Below are 17,063 nucleotides of genomic sequence, written 5' to 3'. Positions count from 1 at the left end.
AAGGCAAGTCTGCTGTTAGATGGATACTCAGCAGCCTGGACTGCTGCACATTTAACCAAATTAATAATAATAATAATAATAATAATAATAATAATAATAATAATAATAATAATAAATTTTATTTATATCCCGCCCTCCCCAGCTGAGCCGGGCTCAGGGCGGCTAACAACAACCAAATAACAGTCAAATAATAACACATTCTAAAAATATTTCATTATAAAAATTAGTTAAAATCAAATTGATGGCAACCGATTAAACAAAATTCTGTGCAGGTTGCCAGAGGAGGGAGTCAGGCTGCGCCCTGACCAAAAGCTTGGCGGAACAACTCTGTCTTGCAGGCCCTGCGGAAAGATGTCAGATCCCGCAGGGCCCTAGTCTCTTGTGACAGAGCATTCCACCAGGTTGGAGCTGCAGCCGAGAAGGCCCTGGCTCTAGTTGAGGCCAGCCTAACCTCTCTGAGGCCTGGGACCTTGAGGGTGTTATTATTTGTAGACCGTAGGTTTCTCTGTGGGGCATACCAGGAGAGGCGGTCCCGTAGGTACGAGGGTCCTAGGCCGTATAGGGCTTTAAAGGTTAAAACCAGCACCTTAAACCTGATCCTGTACTCCACCGGGAGCCAGTGCAGCTGGTATAGCACCGGATGAATGTGATCCCGCGGCGAAGACCCTGTAAGGAGTCTCGCTGCGGCATTCTGCACCCGCTGGAGTTTCTGGGTCAGTCTCAAGGGCAGCCCCACGTAGAGCGAGTTACAATAATCCAGTCTGGAGGTGACCGTCGCATGGATCACAGTGGCTAGGTCAGGGCGAGAGAGATAAGGGGCCAACTGCTTAGCTTGGCGGAGATGGAAAAATGCCGCCTTTGTTATAGCTGTAATCTGCGCCTCCATAGAAAGGGAGGTATCGAAGATTACACCCAAACTCTTAACGGACGGTGCTGGCACCAATTGCACCCCCGCAAGAGATGGGAGTTGCCTCCTCGATCCCATATCGTCCCGCCCCAGCCAGAGGACCTCTGTCTTCGAAGGATTTAACTTCAACCGGCTCCCACGTAACCATCCAGCCACAGCTTCCAGACATTTGGTCAGTGTGTCTGGGGCCAAGTTAGGATGGCCATCCATCAACAGATAGAGTTGGGTGTCATCAGCATACTGATGGCAGCCCAGCCCAAAACTCCGGACAAGCTGGGCGAGGGGGCGCATAAAGATGTTAAAAAGCATCGGGGAGAGAATCGCACCCTGAGGCACTCCACACACCAAGGAGTGACGCGATGACAATTCCCCCCCAAGCGCCACCCTCTGTCCCCGATCAGAGAGAAACGAGCGCAGCCATTGAAGGACTGTGCCCTGGATCCCCACGTCGGCAAGGCGGTGGTCCAGGAGTTCGTGATCGACCATGTCAAAGGCTGCTGACAGATCTAGAAGAATCAGCAGCCCCGACCCGCCTCGATCCAGCTGCCTGCGGAGATCATCTGTTAGGGCAACCAGAGCCGTCTCGGTCCCATGACCAGCACGGAAGCCGGACTGGAATGGATCCAAAGCAGATGTTTCATCCAGAAACCTACCAAGCTGTTCAGCAACCGCTCTCTCAATCACCTTACCCAGGAATGGAAGATTCGAGACCGGGCGGTAATTGGATAGATCTAAGGGATCTAACGATGTTTTCTTTAAGAGCGGACGCACCACCGCCTCCTTCAGTTCCCCTGGGAATATCCCGGTGCCAAGGGACAAATTGATGATATCCCCCAGGAGGCCCCGCACCTCGTCTGGACACGCTCTAATCAGCCATGACGGGCACGGGTCAAGAGGACAGGTGGTGGGCTTTCCAGCTTGGAGGAATCTGTCCACATCGGCTGGAGATATCTGGTCAAAGTGGTCCAATACTGGACCCGAGGACAGTCGAGGGGCCTCCAGTTCCTTTATTGTATCCAAATTGGCAGGGAGGTCATGGCGGAGCGACAAGACCTTCTCCGCAAAAAAGCTCGCAAATGCCTCACAGCTGTGTGTCAGATTGTTATTTAAATTTGGCTGTCCTTCAAGGGACGTTAAAGACCGGATTATACTAAATAATTGCGCCGGGCGAGAGCTAGCGGATGCAATGGAGGCCGAGAAGTAAGACTTCTTAGCGGCCTTCACTGCCATCTCATAGGTTTTCATAAAAACCCTATAAGATGTTCTTGAGGCTCCGTCACGGGCACCCCGCCATACTCGCTCTAGCCGTCTGAGGTCCCGCTTCATTTTCCGAAGCTCCTCGGTAAACCAGGGAGCCCGGTTTCTGCGGGGTCGCAGAGGGCGCTTAGGTGCGATCTCATCGATGGCTGCCAGGAGCTGGGTATTCCAGCCCTCAACAAGCTCAGTCAATGAGTCGCCAGGGGGAGCAAGGTCCCGCAAGGCTTGACGGAATCTATCAGGGTCCATCAGCCTCTGCGGGCGAGCCCAAATCGGCTCGCCACCTAAGCAGGGTGGGGGTGGAAAGTCAATCCTGGCTTTCAGAGCGTAGTGATCAGACCATGGCACCTTCATCGAGGGAGACATGATCACATCTATACCGGCGCCAAAGATCAAATCCAGCGTGTGGCCTGCTTGATGTGTGGGGCCCGAAACAAATTGGGAGAGCCCTAGTGTCGCCATGGAAGACACCAGGTCCAGAGCCTGTGAGGAGGGAGTGGCATCAGCATGGATGTTGAAGTCCCCCAGTACCAATAGGTTGGGGAACTCCAAGGCCCAGCCGGCCACCGCCTCCAGCAGGCCTGACAGGGTGGCTGCTGGTGCGCTAGGTGGCCGGTACACCAGCCAGACAGCCAAGCTCTCCTCGGAGCCCCACACTAGGCCAACACATTCAATGCCGGGGATCGATGGCGATGGTAGAGCCCTGAAAGAACAATTTTCCCGGATTAATTATTGTATGCCACCCCCTGGAGGTGGCTGCAAATTTCCCTGTTACCCATGAAATCAAGTTATTTCGTAACTACATGTCACTGTGAGTGCCAGCACCCACCAGGACAGGTACAGAAACAAACTAACACTGAAGGGCCTTCAGCACCTGCTTCCAGCCCTGATTATACCTACACACTAAAGGTAAAGGGACCCCTGACCATTAGGTCCAGTCGTGACAGACTCTGGGGTTGCGGCGCTCATCTCGCTTTATTGGCTGAGGGAGCCGGCGTACAGCTTCCGGGTCATGTGGCCAGCATGACTAAGCCGCTTCTGGCAAACCAGAGCAGCACACGGAAACACCGTTTACCTTCCTTACCTATCTATCTACTTGTACTTTGACGTGCTTTCGAACTGCTAGGTTGGCAGGAGCAGGGACCGAGCAACGGGAGCTCACCCTGTCGCGGGGATTCGAACCGCCGGCCTTCTGATCGGCAAGCCCTAGGCTCTGTGGTTTAACCCACAGCGCCACCTGCGTCCCTACACACTACTGATGTGTAAATTCATTAGACTACCAATGTACAGCAAGGAGCTTTGGTTGGAAGACACTGATCCCGAATTTGCATTCAATATGGCAGCTTGTGGCTCCACCCTGGCTCCGATATAAATCCATGTATATGACGTCAGAACAAAAAGTGCTCCTGGGAGTGTTCACGATAATTATTTTTAAAATGTTCATTTTAAATGGTGAAACCTGGTTCATTCATAGTTGGACAGACTTAGAGTAAACCTATTGAAATTGAACAGCCATAAAACATAACTTTTGGCCCATTGATTTCTTGGGTCTACTTGAAGCATTACTAGGTCTGGTTTCAACTGTCTACTTCTGCTTTTATGCTGTGATTGTTGTTTTATGATATTCTAATTTAATATTGCATCTACTATTTTATGTTTGCAAGCCACCAAGATTAATGTTATTGGGCAGCTTCTATAAAACCTATAAATAAATCTAAGCCCATATCTGGCTTCAGAGTGCTGGACAACAGGATCCTAGCAAAATTAGATGGTTGTCCTCTTTATCTCCATCTGTGGCAAACAACATGAAGAATGGGCAAACAGCACCACACAATTTTTCTTTAAAAGAACCAAGCCTAAAAGTTTTATATCAATATTTAAATGGTCATGAGGCAGCAAAACTTAATTCAAATCTTTACAGACTAGCAGTATCATCTGCACAGAACCATTCCATTTAGATTCTGAATGTGTGCAGTACTTTGAAATAGAGAACACAGAGGTCTTATATCAAGGTCTTATACCAAGGCCTTATACCAAGGTCTTATACCTTGGTTTAAAAGGGCCTTGGTACCCTGGTCTTATACCAAGGCCATATTCACACAATAAATTCAAAGCACTATGATACCACTTTATAAACAGTCATGGCTTCCTCCAAAGAATTCTGAGAGATGTAGTTCATTATGGGTGATGAGAATTGTTAGGAGACCCTAATTCCTTTTCCAGAGCTATAATTCCCAGAGTGGTTTAACAATCAATATCTCTTCACAAGGAACATGCAATTGTAGTTCAGGGAGCCAGTGTGGTGTAGTGGTTAAGAGCGGTAGTCACGTAATCTGGGTAACCGGGTTCGCGTCTCCGCTCCTCCACATGCAGCTGCTGGGTGACCTTGGGCCAGTCACACTTCTTTGAAGTCTCTCAGCCCCACTCACCTCACAGAGTGTTTGTTGTGGGGGAGGAAGGGAAAGGAGATTGTTAGCCGCTTTGAGACTCCTGAAGGGGAGTGAAAGGCGGGATATCAAATCCAAACTCTTCTTCTTCTTCTTCTTCAACACCCTTAAACTACAACTCCCAGAATTATTTGGGTCAAGTCATGACCTTTTAAAATGGTATCATACTGCTTTAAATGTATGGCTGTGAATGTGGTCCAACCGGCAGCAGCTCGCCAGGATTTGAGACTGGAAACTTTCCCAGCCCTACCTGGAGCTGCCATGTAGTTTGGACCTTTTACACATGTATGCATGCATAGGAACCAACTCCTAAGAGCCGAGGTTCCTTTGCCCACCCCCAATAAAACATTAAAATGGTGTGTGTGCACTGCATCCTGTGATTGATTATGCGGGGCAGGGCTTACCTGCCTCCTCACAAAATTTTATTCAAGTTGGCACCCCGGTTGCATGTACTCTATATTGAGCTATGGATGTTTCCCCATTGGCATCATTAAAATCTAATTTACAATCCGAGGATGAAAATACAAATCTATATTTCAGAGAGAGGAAATGCCCAACTGTCACGCATCATGTAATGTTTGAAATCTGTGTGTGCGCACTATTTTCTTATATACTGTCTATACTGTACAATCTTTTTCCTTTAAAAAAAAACCACAACAATTACAGCTACAGCATTTGATTTACAGTATCTTGCTCAACAAACCACGCAACAGAAAGTGGTCACACTGGAAACAGACCCAGCATCATTATTTACAAAGTAAGTGAAGAGTTTGACATCACATGGCTTTACAAAGCCTTATGCTACAAGCCCTTTTGCCTTCCAAAAAGTCCTCATTTGTAGGTCATGCTCTCATTATCTAGTTCTGGGATCTGTTTTGATTCAATTACAGAAAATTACTAATAGTTTATTCCGAACTGACCAGCTCTTCCTAACCCTTCTGTTTTATATCTGTTCTTAATCCCTTCTCCCACTCCTGCCTTTGACATGCCAGGGAGGGAACTACATTTACAAATTGGTGATGATTTTGTCATTCATTCAAAGAATACATTCTGTTCTGTTTCCCTGGACACAGTTGTTCCTCTTATTGGGGTTGTTTATAGAGTCAGCACTTGAGCTTTACCTCAATTTGCATCTCTACCATATCCCAAACGCCATTCAAAGGAAAATAGGTGTGTATTTGAAATCAATGGGCATTTTACATTACCAAGCCCTTGTTAATCAGAAATGACTATATGGCTTTGGACAGACATATAATTTCTAGCAAGAGAAGAGTGGAAGATATGGGTTTGAGCTACCTCAAAGTACTTTATTTATGTAGCCACAATAATCAAAAGGAAGTTGAGGGTTGAGAAAATAAGGGTCAATAGTTTTAGGTAATTTATCGCACGACATCCACTGTTTGCACTAAAAAGGGGGAGGAGAGAAATTCACCAAACTCATTCAATGACTGCGATAGTAATGGAATTATTAACTCAATCACACTTAGACTAACAATTTTCTCTGCATGGATCTTCTTATCAGAAATTAACTGTATCATGACTTACTACAACAGTTAAACAGTGAAAATAACATACAGATATTCCCCTTGTACACCTTCATACCTCTCAGCAAGGTTCTCAAAACTATTAAGAACTGGCACAAGCTAAACTTGGGGCAAATGAAAGTAACTTTGTGGTTGTGGATGAAGACTCAGCTGACATAAGGGGTCTTTAGGAAATTCCCAATAAGCAAATTTGTTTGAAAGAAAGATGGGGCTTCTCAAAAAGTAGGTAGTGGTTTCTACGTGCTTCGGGTGGGAGTCTCTAGGCAAACAGAAGTATAGACGTTTGTAAATTACAAGGAAGAAACCCGTTTTTAAAAGAAATCAAAACTACCTAAGAAGGGGTTAGGGAGACGAGGGGATTGGTTTGCTAAAACCCATTAACAGCCTGTAGGGGTCATACTGGAGTGCAAGTAAAAAACCTTAACTGTTTTGATCTGTTTTATGGTTCTCTTTTGCAGGCTATCTTGAAGATCTAGCTCAATATTTTTTTTTTGAAAATCGTCAAAAAATCCTCTTCCTGCACCAATATAAAGGTGTACCCTAAATGGGGTGGCCTGCAGGCCCCACTTGTATTATATTTCAATAGTATGCAGTATGCATTAATCCAAAAATAAAAGTGTCAAAAATGCAAGCTCAATTCCCTCCTGGTTTCTGGGATGATGTACAAGAATCCAGGGGTTCCCCAGAGGCTTTGTCATTGTAGGTTGTAATGTTTATGCCCAGCAGCCTCCTGCATCAACATGGTATAATGATATTATCACGCCGTGTACACAAGGCTTCTGTGTGTGTGATGCAGACTAAGACATCAAGGAAGGTTTGGGACTTGTGTCAGGGATCCCAACAGATCTAGAAGGCCTCGGTTCTGCAGCAATTCCATCACGGGCAACACCATAAATCTATCACCTAATTATTTCTGAAATTTCATCTCTAATTGATGATATAGTGTTTGTACGGCATTGTTGCCTCACTGCTGGGGCTTTGTACGCACCATTAATCAAAACAAGAAAATCTTTCAAGTACATTAGAAGCCCTTTATTTTTCGGAACCCCAGTTTATTTCTTGTGCTCAATCTTCTATATAACAATTTTATATATATTAGTGAGACACGCATGGGTACTGACTCTTTATACTAATTATATGCTTTTAAAAATAATTACACACATTCCTTTGGATTGATATATTTGTTTCCCTCCTTTGACTATTGTCGATTACGGGGGGGTAGTCTTGCTACAGGTTTGCTTTGTGAGCTCCCTAATTTCACTTACCGGTACATGTTCTCGATATCCTACAGTAATTATAATGGTTACAAATAATTATACATGAGCGATAAACCCTTTGCAGTAGTAAAGGATACCATTCATACAGCACTCATATGCTTTCCCTACCTCTGAACCACTCAGAGAGAGAGAGAGAGAGGTCATGAAAAATCTCTAAGCAGTTTACATAAAATATATACGCCACAAGTTTTATCATCCCTACCCCAAAAGTAAGGTATACAACGTTTTAACCAAAGTCTGAACACAGCCACTTCACCAAGTGCATATAAAGCCTGCACAGAATGACCAAATATCCCCAGTGGTATTGAAAGAGCACTTGTAGTATTCTTTTTTTCAATGCTCCTACCAAGTATTTGTAAAGTACTTTCATTTATCACTCCAAAGACTTGTATGTATTATCTTAACAAGGCTCCTGTAAGGTAGCTCAGAAAGAACTGAAAGTACAGTACTGAAACCTGGTGCCATAAGCATATGCATGTAATGAAACCTGGGACCCAAACAATTTTAGGATTGTTTATGTATATGCAGCTACTCAATTTGCCTTTGTATTAGATTCAATTATTATAATTTTCTCTATATTCTTAACACACAACTAGGCTGCAAAAATGATATGGCTGCTTTATGATGCGTGTTGAATTCTATGCTGGTCTCTTTCAGTTTTTGTGCAGGCTTTTACAGATTTTAAGTATTTTGAATTTTGGATGTTTTAAAAGTTTTTAACATGTAAGCAGTATTTGGTGGTGGTGATTTTTATACCTGTACACTGCATTGTGAAGAGTTTTTTACCTGAAAAGCAGTTTATACATTTATTAAGTAAACAAACAGTTCCAAATTTACTGATGGGGACTAACACAGAAATATCATGGCCTGTCAAAGGTTAGCCTGTGAGTTAATGGCTGAGAAACAAAGTAAGATCTTCAATCTCAAAACTTGTTCTTTTAATTAGTGAGCCATCAGAACACAAACTGACACCTTCAGTATGGATACTACCACAGAGATATGAATATCAAAGAGGAACGTAAGATTCCTATTCTGAGGCAGAAAAAATGGCCTATTAAACTAAGTACTGTCTACTCTGAGCTCTCCATGGTCTCAGATCAAGGTCTTTTTCAGCACTGCTACCTGAGCTCCTTTCCCAACTGGAGACTTGGAATTTCCACACATAAAACACCAAAGAGTTGCCTTCTTGACTTAGGACTCAATTGCAAATGGTTTGTCCCTAAGGCAATAATTTCACATTATACTCTATTTCATCTTGTTACACCTGTGGTGACCTTGTCCACAGCTGAACAACTGAACAATTAAATGCACAGTACATAACCCCCATGTGGCCAGGCTCCTCCTCCGGCTAAGATTGAGGCCACATGGTTAAGATCATCTTTTTATATTATGAAGTCCCTAAACTGATGGGAGGGTGGGGCAAGATTTTGGTTTCACGAACTAGCTTTCTGAATGTTCTGAGTCATGGTTAGAGAATAATGTAGCATTTGCTGCTTTGGCCTAATTTTTCTAGTGTTCCTAAGGACATGGTAAATGTAATCTCAACATGGATCACAAGACCAATTCATCATCCCCAAATCCCCTGAAATGTCAGATAAATGGATTTTGTGAATTTGACCTGGTAGCACCCATGTCCTGCTGTGGTAAATTACAAATACAGTGGTACCTCGGGTTAAGTACTTAATTCGTTCCCGAGGTCCGTTCTTAACCTGAAACTTAATTCATTCCAGAGGTCCGTTCTTAACCTGAAGCACCACTTTAGCTAATGGGGCCTCCCACTGCCGCCGCGCCGCCGGAGCATGATTTCTGTTCTCATCCTGAAGCAAAGTTCTTAATCCGAGGTAACATTTCAGAGTTAGAGGAGTCTGTAACCTGAAGCGTATGTAACCTGAGGTAACACTGTATATGATGCACTCTGTGTGGACACTGACTAGATTCATTATGACAATATTTCAGAATTTCCATTCTATCGTTTTTGCAGCATGATGTAGGTTTATTCAGCGTTAAGTCCCATAAACCAATGAGACTTACTCCTAATTAAGTATTCATAGTATTGCATCCTTAAACTGAGTGTCCTATTGTTGAAGTCATTACCGTAATAAAAACCTCCTTACAATTTTCCTTCCTTCTTCTGAGTAGGTTTTTACTCTCTGCCTAGCTGCCATTCCATCAAAACTATGTACTTTGTAGTCTCCATCTCCATTCCCCCAAACATCTTCCACGTACTCTTGGGAACACACATTTAATATTCTGCCCAGTGTTCTTATATCACATGCTGGGGTTCAACATAAGGAAATGGTAATACAGCTAAATAAAATAATAGGCAAGTGTATACATAAGAATTAGCATTATATTCTAAAGCAGGGGTAAGGAACCTGTGGTCCTCCATAAGTTGTTGTGTTTCAACTTCCATCAGCCCCAACCAGCATTTCTTATGGTCAGGGATAGCAGCAAGTACACATCTGGAGAGCCACAAGTTTCCCATGCCTGCTCTAGATACACAATCAATGTAGAGTTGTTGTTGTTTTTTTTAATGACACATAGGTGTAGTGTTCTGGTATGTTGGTGAAATCCCACCCCCCTAAAAATAGCATTATCAATTGTCTTATTTCTTTAAAAGAATGTAGAAGACAGAATTAAAATACTGTAGAGATTTTGTAGAACTGAACGGTGAACTCCCCTAATAAATGAAAGGCATGGCAACATGTACAAGCTTAACTGTACCACTGCTGTGTATTGATCAAAGTTGGAAGTGCAGGTGACTATTATGGGCTGAGGAACTTTTGAGGCTTCTGAAAGTGGCTCCCCACCCCCTCAGTTACTGCCACTCAGCACCATATATATATATCCATTATTTTATTTGTATGCTGCCATGGATGTAGCGGGGGGGGCAGCTCCCCCCCCCATCAATAAAAACAATAATACTTCACTAACTGAGGTTCGGCCTCTCCTAACAAAAGCCTGCCTGCCTAACATAAATCCTGACCATGCCCATGCCTTTCAGGCAGCTTACAACATGTAAAACATAATTACAAACATAACAATAGTAGTCACAAACAATGAACAAAACATACACAGCCAAATGAAACAATTTCCACATGAACTGGAAGATCTAAAAATAAAGGTGCAAACAATGAACATCAACATCAACAAAAACCTTAAAACTATACCTCAACCCAGTGCTATTTTTCTAGAAAAAAGAGGCGCCAGAACTCACCACAAACGCCTTCCTTGTTCTCTTACCACAACAATGGTGCCCACCTGAGAGTTGCCAGAACTGAGCTGTGGTGAGTTCTGGCTGAAAACAAGCCAGAATCTGTTCCACAGCATCAGCTTTTATAGCTGGAGTCAGTCAGGGCCCCACCCTCCCAGGCCGGCTAGGAAAGGACAGCAAGGCAGGGAGCAGGTCTTCCAGGATTCACAGCCAAGATGCTCTCTGGCCTTGATATCTTTCCCATAAGGAGCATTGTTCTCTACCACCAGCCCTATTTTTCTTTCACAATAACTCTGTGAGGTAGGTAAAAGGGAGGAAGTGATGAGGCCACCAGGCCCCATTTACACTCTGCATTTAAAGCACTATCACACCACTTTAAACAGTTGTGGCTTCCCACAAAGAATCCTGGGTACTGTAGTTTGTTATGAGCGCCCCTATTCCCCTCACAGTAGAGGTATCGGCTGTCAGACCACTCTGAGAATTGTAGCACTGTGAGAGGCACCTTTAACAAACTACAATTCCCAGGATTCTTTGGGGGAGGCCACAACTGTTTGCACCAGTATGATAGTGGACCTCATGGCAGTGTGGGGATTTGAACCTAGGTCTCCATGATCCTAGTTCAACACTCCAACCACTGCACCTCACCTGTTCTCAGGATGGCCCTGATGTACATAGGAAAGTGCTTACACAAACCTAACTGAGTCTTTGGGTCCTGTGGCCTTTACCACATTCTTGAAGTTATTTCTACAGTAATTATATTCTTGTTATTAAGTCCCTTTTTACATACTACAGTCTTCTCTTTTCCTATAATTAGATTATTTTAACTATCATAATTGTCAAGTTTATCCTGTATATAACTTTTCTCTCAATGAATGTAGTTAAAAATCAGATTCTATATCCCTGTTTTTCCCCAAGTTCCCAACAATCAAATGGGCCTGCTGAAATTAACTTTGATCATTTGCAGGTGGCAACCACAATCAGTAAGGTAGACAATACTATTTTTATTGCTCTGAAGTATCACAACTTTTCTGAGGTAAAACACTCAAGAAGAATAAGGTGACTAAGAAGCTAACAAAAGCCCAAACAGTGGAACAGTGGAAAAGGAGGGACTGTTATAAAACTACTTGTGAGTAAAGTCATATAATTATCACAGTGAAGTGCTCAGGGTTGAACTTAAAAGTAATCACATAGAAGCACATGGGCAAAGTTGGGAGTTGCAGCCCAATCCCAGATATATTTACTCAGAAGCAAGTCCTGCCAAGTTTACTGAGGCTTACTTTTAGGTAAGCAAGTTTAGGATTGTGGCCTTCATAACAAGCTCAGGACATGTGTAGCTACTACAATAGCACCCCGTTTTCTTACAGCAAGGCTGTTACTTGTTATAAAAGAATGCCAAAATATACAAGGCTCTCTTCAGAAAAAAGATCTTGCTTACACAGTGAACCAATGACAGTGCTACAAGATGCGGTGTGTCCTGCTGTATACTCCATTAACATGTTATTAAGAATTAATAAGAGAACATGTAAGGACTTTCCTGCATAGCTGCATGGAAGGGAGGAGGGACAGAATTAATGTTGACACCTTATCATCCTAACACTATAATGCCCTGCACTTTTCATACTGAACTACAGAAGGATTACGTTCTCTTAGAGGTGATACAATGCCTTGTACCCTTGTAGTCTCCACTGGACACAAACAGCATCACAAATGCTTGGTGTCAAATACATGTATTTTTATTCAAACGTCTCATAGGCTTTAATAGCAGGTTTGCTTTTCTTTGATCAAAAGTACACACAAGGCCTAAAGCACCGTCCATTTACAGTGGTGTAGTGGTACACACACACCCTTCCCCTCCAAGTCATACACATCAGAAAATCCTAAAAATACTTTAAAACTAAGCACCAACGCTTAAGAAATAGGGCACCACATTTTAAAAGCTGGAATTTTCACAGCCCTCTTCCCTGACAGGCCACAGCACCTTGTAATATAATAAACACTAACTTCCCCTACAAACAGCTACAGCGAATGGGTAATAAAACTTGCAATCATTTGGAGGGGAGAGGGGAAGAGACACACACCAAGCCAACCCAAGTATAGCCACACAAGCAGCAAGGGAGATTCTTCCCTAGCGAGCTAAAATGGAGACAGAATTTCATCTCTGCCCTAGAGAAACAGACAGAAAGGGCAGCAGCACCAGGTCTAGGTCAAGGTCACTAGCGGGGCAGTCTGCAGCTGCTTGCATAGCTGTCTTCAACCGCATAGACAACACGCTTCCCAAAACTCTCAGTTCAGACTTTCAATGCACACATACACAACAGGCTCTTCCGTTGGTTTTTTTTTTTTAAGAAGCCTCCACAAAACTCTCTGCGTGCTTTGAAAATGCCCATTTGCTCTTAAACTGCACTTCATTGAATTTTAGGGCTGGGCGAACTTTCAATCAGAAGCCCTCCGAGATTTATACATATGAAAATACATAATTTAAAACTGAAAGGTTACTGACCTTGCCCCCACCCCACCACTCCCCCCCCCTTTTTGAAGCAAGTGACCAAAGAAAAGCAGTAGCAGTGGACGCAATTGTAGCCCTTTTAGACATTCAGGAAACTCAATTGTGCAACCTCTCTGAACTAGCTTTTTAGGATAGGGAAACCTCAATATTCCAAAACCGAATCCACTAACGCGAGGGCGATTAGACGGTGATGCGGGGTGTGTGTGCTTAGAACAGTGCCGGGAGGGGCCCAATAGGGCGCCCTTCTCCCTCGGCTTTGCGCGGCAAGAGCAAGGAGCAACGTTGGTGCGCGCGATCCCTCCGGTGCCATTGGTGTCCCCACCTCTGCTACGGTTCATGCGTGGCAGGCTGCTAGTGTGTGCTTGGGAGGGGAGGGGAGGGAAGAAGGCAGAGAGAAAGGATGAGGGCGGGAAGAAAAGTGGGAGGGGGAGGTCAGTCCTCTCTCCAAGACCCTTCCCCTGATAAACTATCGGAAAATTATGTATCTGTGGAGAGAGGGAAGTAATCGATCGCGCTCTTTTGTCTGAGGCGAGAGGAAAGGCGGCGGGGGCCCCCACCCCGCACACAAAAACACGCGCAAGGCACACACGCCATCCGCGACAACCTTAGCCCTCTCTCCCTCTCCCTCCCTCCCCAGTGAACTTCAGGTGACCGACCATGGCTTTGACACATAAACAGTTCAGCCCCGCCGACACTGAACCCGGGGGCAGAGCCAGGGAGGGGCCGGGCAAGCAAGCGGCGAGCAGAAGTGCCGGAGGCAGAGCGCAGGAAAATGACCCCTAAATCCACCCACGCCGCCCCCTCCGCCGCCGCCTTCCTTCCTCCTTTCTTTAGAGACACCAAGCCAACGCGAGGGCTCTTTTTTTTAAAGACAAGACGTATTATTTGTATGTGTGTGTCCCCACACACAACACACACTTTTATTTCCTCCTCTTTCCAAGAGCGCCCGATCGCTTCTTGCTACCACAGGGAACCAGAAGAAAAAGTTAACTGCTTTGCAAAGAATTGAGGAGGAGGAGGAAAAATCGGGGGGGGGGGAGCGGCGGGTTGGAGGTGGAAGAGGAAGAAGCGGGGTGGGAAAGGAGGGAGAGCGCGGGGTGAGCGGCTGTGTCAATGTGTGGTGTGTGCATTGCCTGCAGGCTGTGGGAGGAGGAGGAGGAGGGCACTTTTCCGAGTCCTTCCTGCGCTCTGCTGCTCTGGTCTGGGGCAGCGGCGGCGCTGAAGCCTCCGACTCGCCCAGGCTCCATCTGACCCTGCATTTTATTGCAGCCGCGAGGAGAAGCCCCGAGCTCGCTTGCCGCCGCCGCCGCTCTGCAGGGACCTCGCATGCCACGATCTGCCTCCCGTGCCGTCCCCCACCCCCCAATATCATGCTCGCTTCTCCTCGGCGGCAGCGAAGCAGCAGCCCCGGATTCTCTCGTGTGTGTCTCTCTCGCTGTGTGTCCCCCCCCCCAACGCCGCCGCCGCCACCCGCGCCGCTCCCTCCCTCGCCCTCCCCCGCCGCTCTTCGTCTCCTCCTCCCCGGCTCCGGGGCCGGCGAGCCCAGCCGCAACCTTTAGCCGGAGACGGACCTCGCGATTGATTCCGCGCAAGGCGCCAGCGAACCGCTTTCGTTTCCAATTGTGCAACTCCCCACCCCAATAAGAATAACAGTAATAATAATAAAAAGAAGCCTCTTCCTCCCCCCCAACACATACACACACACACACACACACAAACATACACACCCCAGCCATAAAGAGAGAAATCCATTCACACACAAATGCACAATCACAAGAAAGGGGAGGGAAGAGGACGAATAGAGCGAAGAAAGAGAGGGGAGGGAGGGAGAGGGGAGACACACACACACTCGCTCTCTCCGGCTCGCTCTCTCCCTCGCACACACACATACACACGCGCGCACACATGGAGGGGGAAAGAGGAAAAAAATTAAAAGGGCACAAGGCTGTTCATCACCAACATGGCTGCCTTAGCTCAGACCTAAAAGAGGAATAACCCAGGCTGTGTCTTTGTCAGTTTCACCTCTGTAACCCTAAACTAATGCACAAAACAACGGAGGAGGCTGCGGAGGGGAAGGAGGCAGGCAGAGACCGGGGGGTGGGGTGGGGGGAGAGAGAAAGAGAGAGGGGGCGAGGGAGAGAAGGAGAGAAGGGGGAAATGGGGGGAGGGAGAGAGGGAGAGAAAAAAAAGGAGCACTTACGTGAAGAGAGGCGCTTGGGTTGCTCCTGCTTCCTCCTGGGCATTTTCCCCCCTTTTCACATTCTCCTCCTTGGTTTAATGGGGGATCAAATATATTTTTTTTAAAAAGCCCAAAAGTGGGGCAGAGGCAGGCACAAAGCAGGGGCAAAGGGTGGCTGCCCAGCAAGGGCTGGTTTTCTTCTCCTGGGCAATGGGGGTGGGGGGGTTGAGAAGCTGCTTTTCCTGGAGCCAAGGAGAAGAGCCCCCCCGCCTCGCCTCTCTCCCCTTTTTCTTGCCCTTCCTCCCCCACCTTTTCTCTCTCTCTCTTCTTCTCTCCCCCCCTCCCCTCCCCTCCCCCGGTCGTGCACCTGGCTTGTCCCCGGTCGCAATATTCTTCAATAGAAATGGATCTAATGGGCGAGGGAGAGTGTGTGCTCATATGCGGTGTCAATAATGAGGGCTGGTGCGGCGGTGTCTATGGCTGCTCCCTGTGTGTCTCCAAGCCCCTAACTAACACTAATGCAGGGATCAAAGGGCAGCGGCGGCGGCAGCAGTGCTCACAGCTCACACACAGGCTGGAGAAGGAGAGAGAGGCAGAGAGGCAGAGAGAGGAGACGAGACACACACGCACACACACACACGCACACAAGGCAGAGCAAAGAGGAAGGTGCCCCCAGGCTCCTAGGCTGTACTTTACGCACACACCGAATCGCGAGCGCTCCTCGTAGCGAGGTTCAAGGGGGGACAAAGGCAGGCAAAGGGGGCAGCCCCAGCAGGATGCAGCCCCATTTTCCTCTCAAAGACGGAGGGGGTGGGCAGGGGAAGTTTGGAGTTCTCCACATTAGCCGCGTTGATTGTTAAAATAAAACAGGGTGTTCTTAAAATTAATACTAAAGGTCAAGTTGGCGCGATTGAGAGTGGTTTTTTATGGGTAGGTTGAGATGACCTTAGTAACGGCATTAAAAAATAATAATGTGTATTATTTGGGAGTTTAAAGAGGAACTCTTCTCTCCCCCCCCCTGCGTCCCCCCCCCCGTTGATTAAACTAGAGGGTGAAATGAATTTTTTTAATAAAAAAAATCAAGTGGTGAGTAGCTGACTTGAATTATGGACAGTGTGCTATCCAAATGTGGAACACTTTAGAACGGCTTAAAACCGGGTTTGAGGGGCGAGGGAGAGGATCAGCATGAAAATCATAACTCCTTGATCTGGAGAATGGGAAGGGGAAGGGGGGAAGCAAGACTAGGTCACCCCTAATAGTTGGTTTTAACTGCTACATGATGCCCCTACAGGGCTCGCAGTCATCCTGACTTATGAATTTGTACTTTATTCCTACATAAATGCAGGTATGGGAAGCTTTATCTATAAGCATTTCCAAGGTACATTATGAAGCCAGGGTTGCGGTTGTCATTAACTGATACCTTCTTTCATTACTGCACAAAAGCACACATCTTTCTTCAAAGATAAACATGAAGGGGGGGGGGAGAAAAAGAGAGAAAAGAGACGGGGGCTCAAAAGCACAAAAGGTACTCCGTGAAAGAGAAGTGCTCTTTTTGTGTGAGACTTGCAGTCATTTGGATAAAGGTTCACTCAGAGGTGGCTCGCGATTTAAACTCTTAAAACCTGTTAGTACAATTGGAGTGAAATGATTTGAAGCACAGTTGTTTCACAGAGCTTTTGCTTTGTGCGAAAAGAACAAAATCTTTGAACTTAGTAGAAGATGTAACATGAAT

At 45.9% G+C, this 17,063-nt stretch overlaps 1 protein-coding gene across 2 annotated transcripts in view; it reads right to left on the bottom strand.

Annotated features, from left to right (window-relative positions):
• Positions 1–15,967, bottom strand: part of ZNF827 (zinc finger protein 827) — a 126,518-nt gene extending 110,551 nt beyond the window's left edge. Inside the window, exon 1 of one of the 2 annotated variants that reach the window (XM_081208316.1) lies at positions 15,353–15,967. In XM_081208316.1, coding sequence (XP_081064442.1) covers positions 15,353–15,395 — 43 coding nt within the window. In that variant the 5' untranslated portion in view covers positions 15,396–15,967. The remainder of the gene's footprint in view (positions 1–15,352) is intronic. The other variant, XM_081208319.1, reaches the window with a different exon arrangement.
• Between the last annotated feature and the right edge of the window lie 1,096 nt (positions 15,968–17,063).

The sequence above is a fragment of the Podarcis bocagei genome (assembly GCF_964188305.1).
Source record: "Podarcis bocagei genome assembly, chromosome: 9".
Lineage (NCBI taxonomy): Eukaryota > Metazoa > Chordata > Lepidosauria > Squamata > Lacertidae > Podarcis > Podarcis bocagei.
Note: the sequence above shows the minus strand (reverse complement) of the source record. Positions and strands in the feature narration are given on the sequence as shown.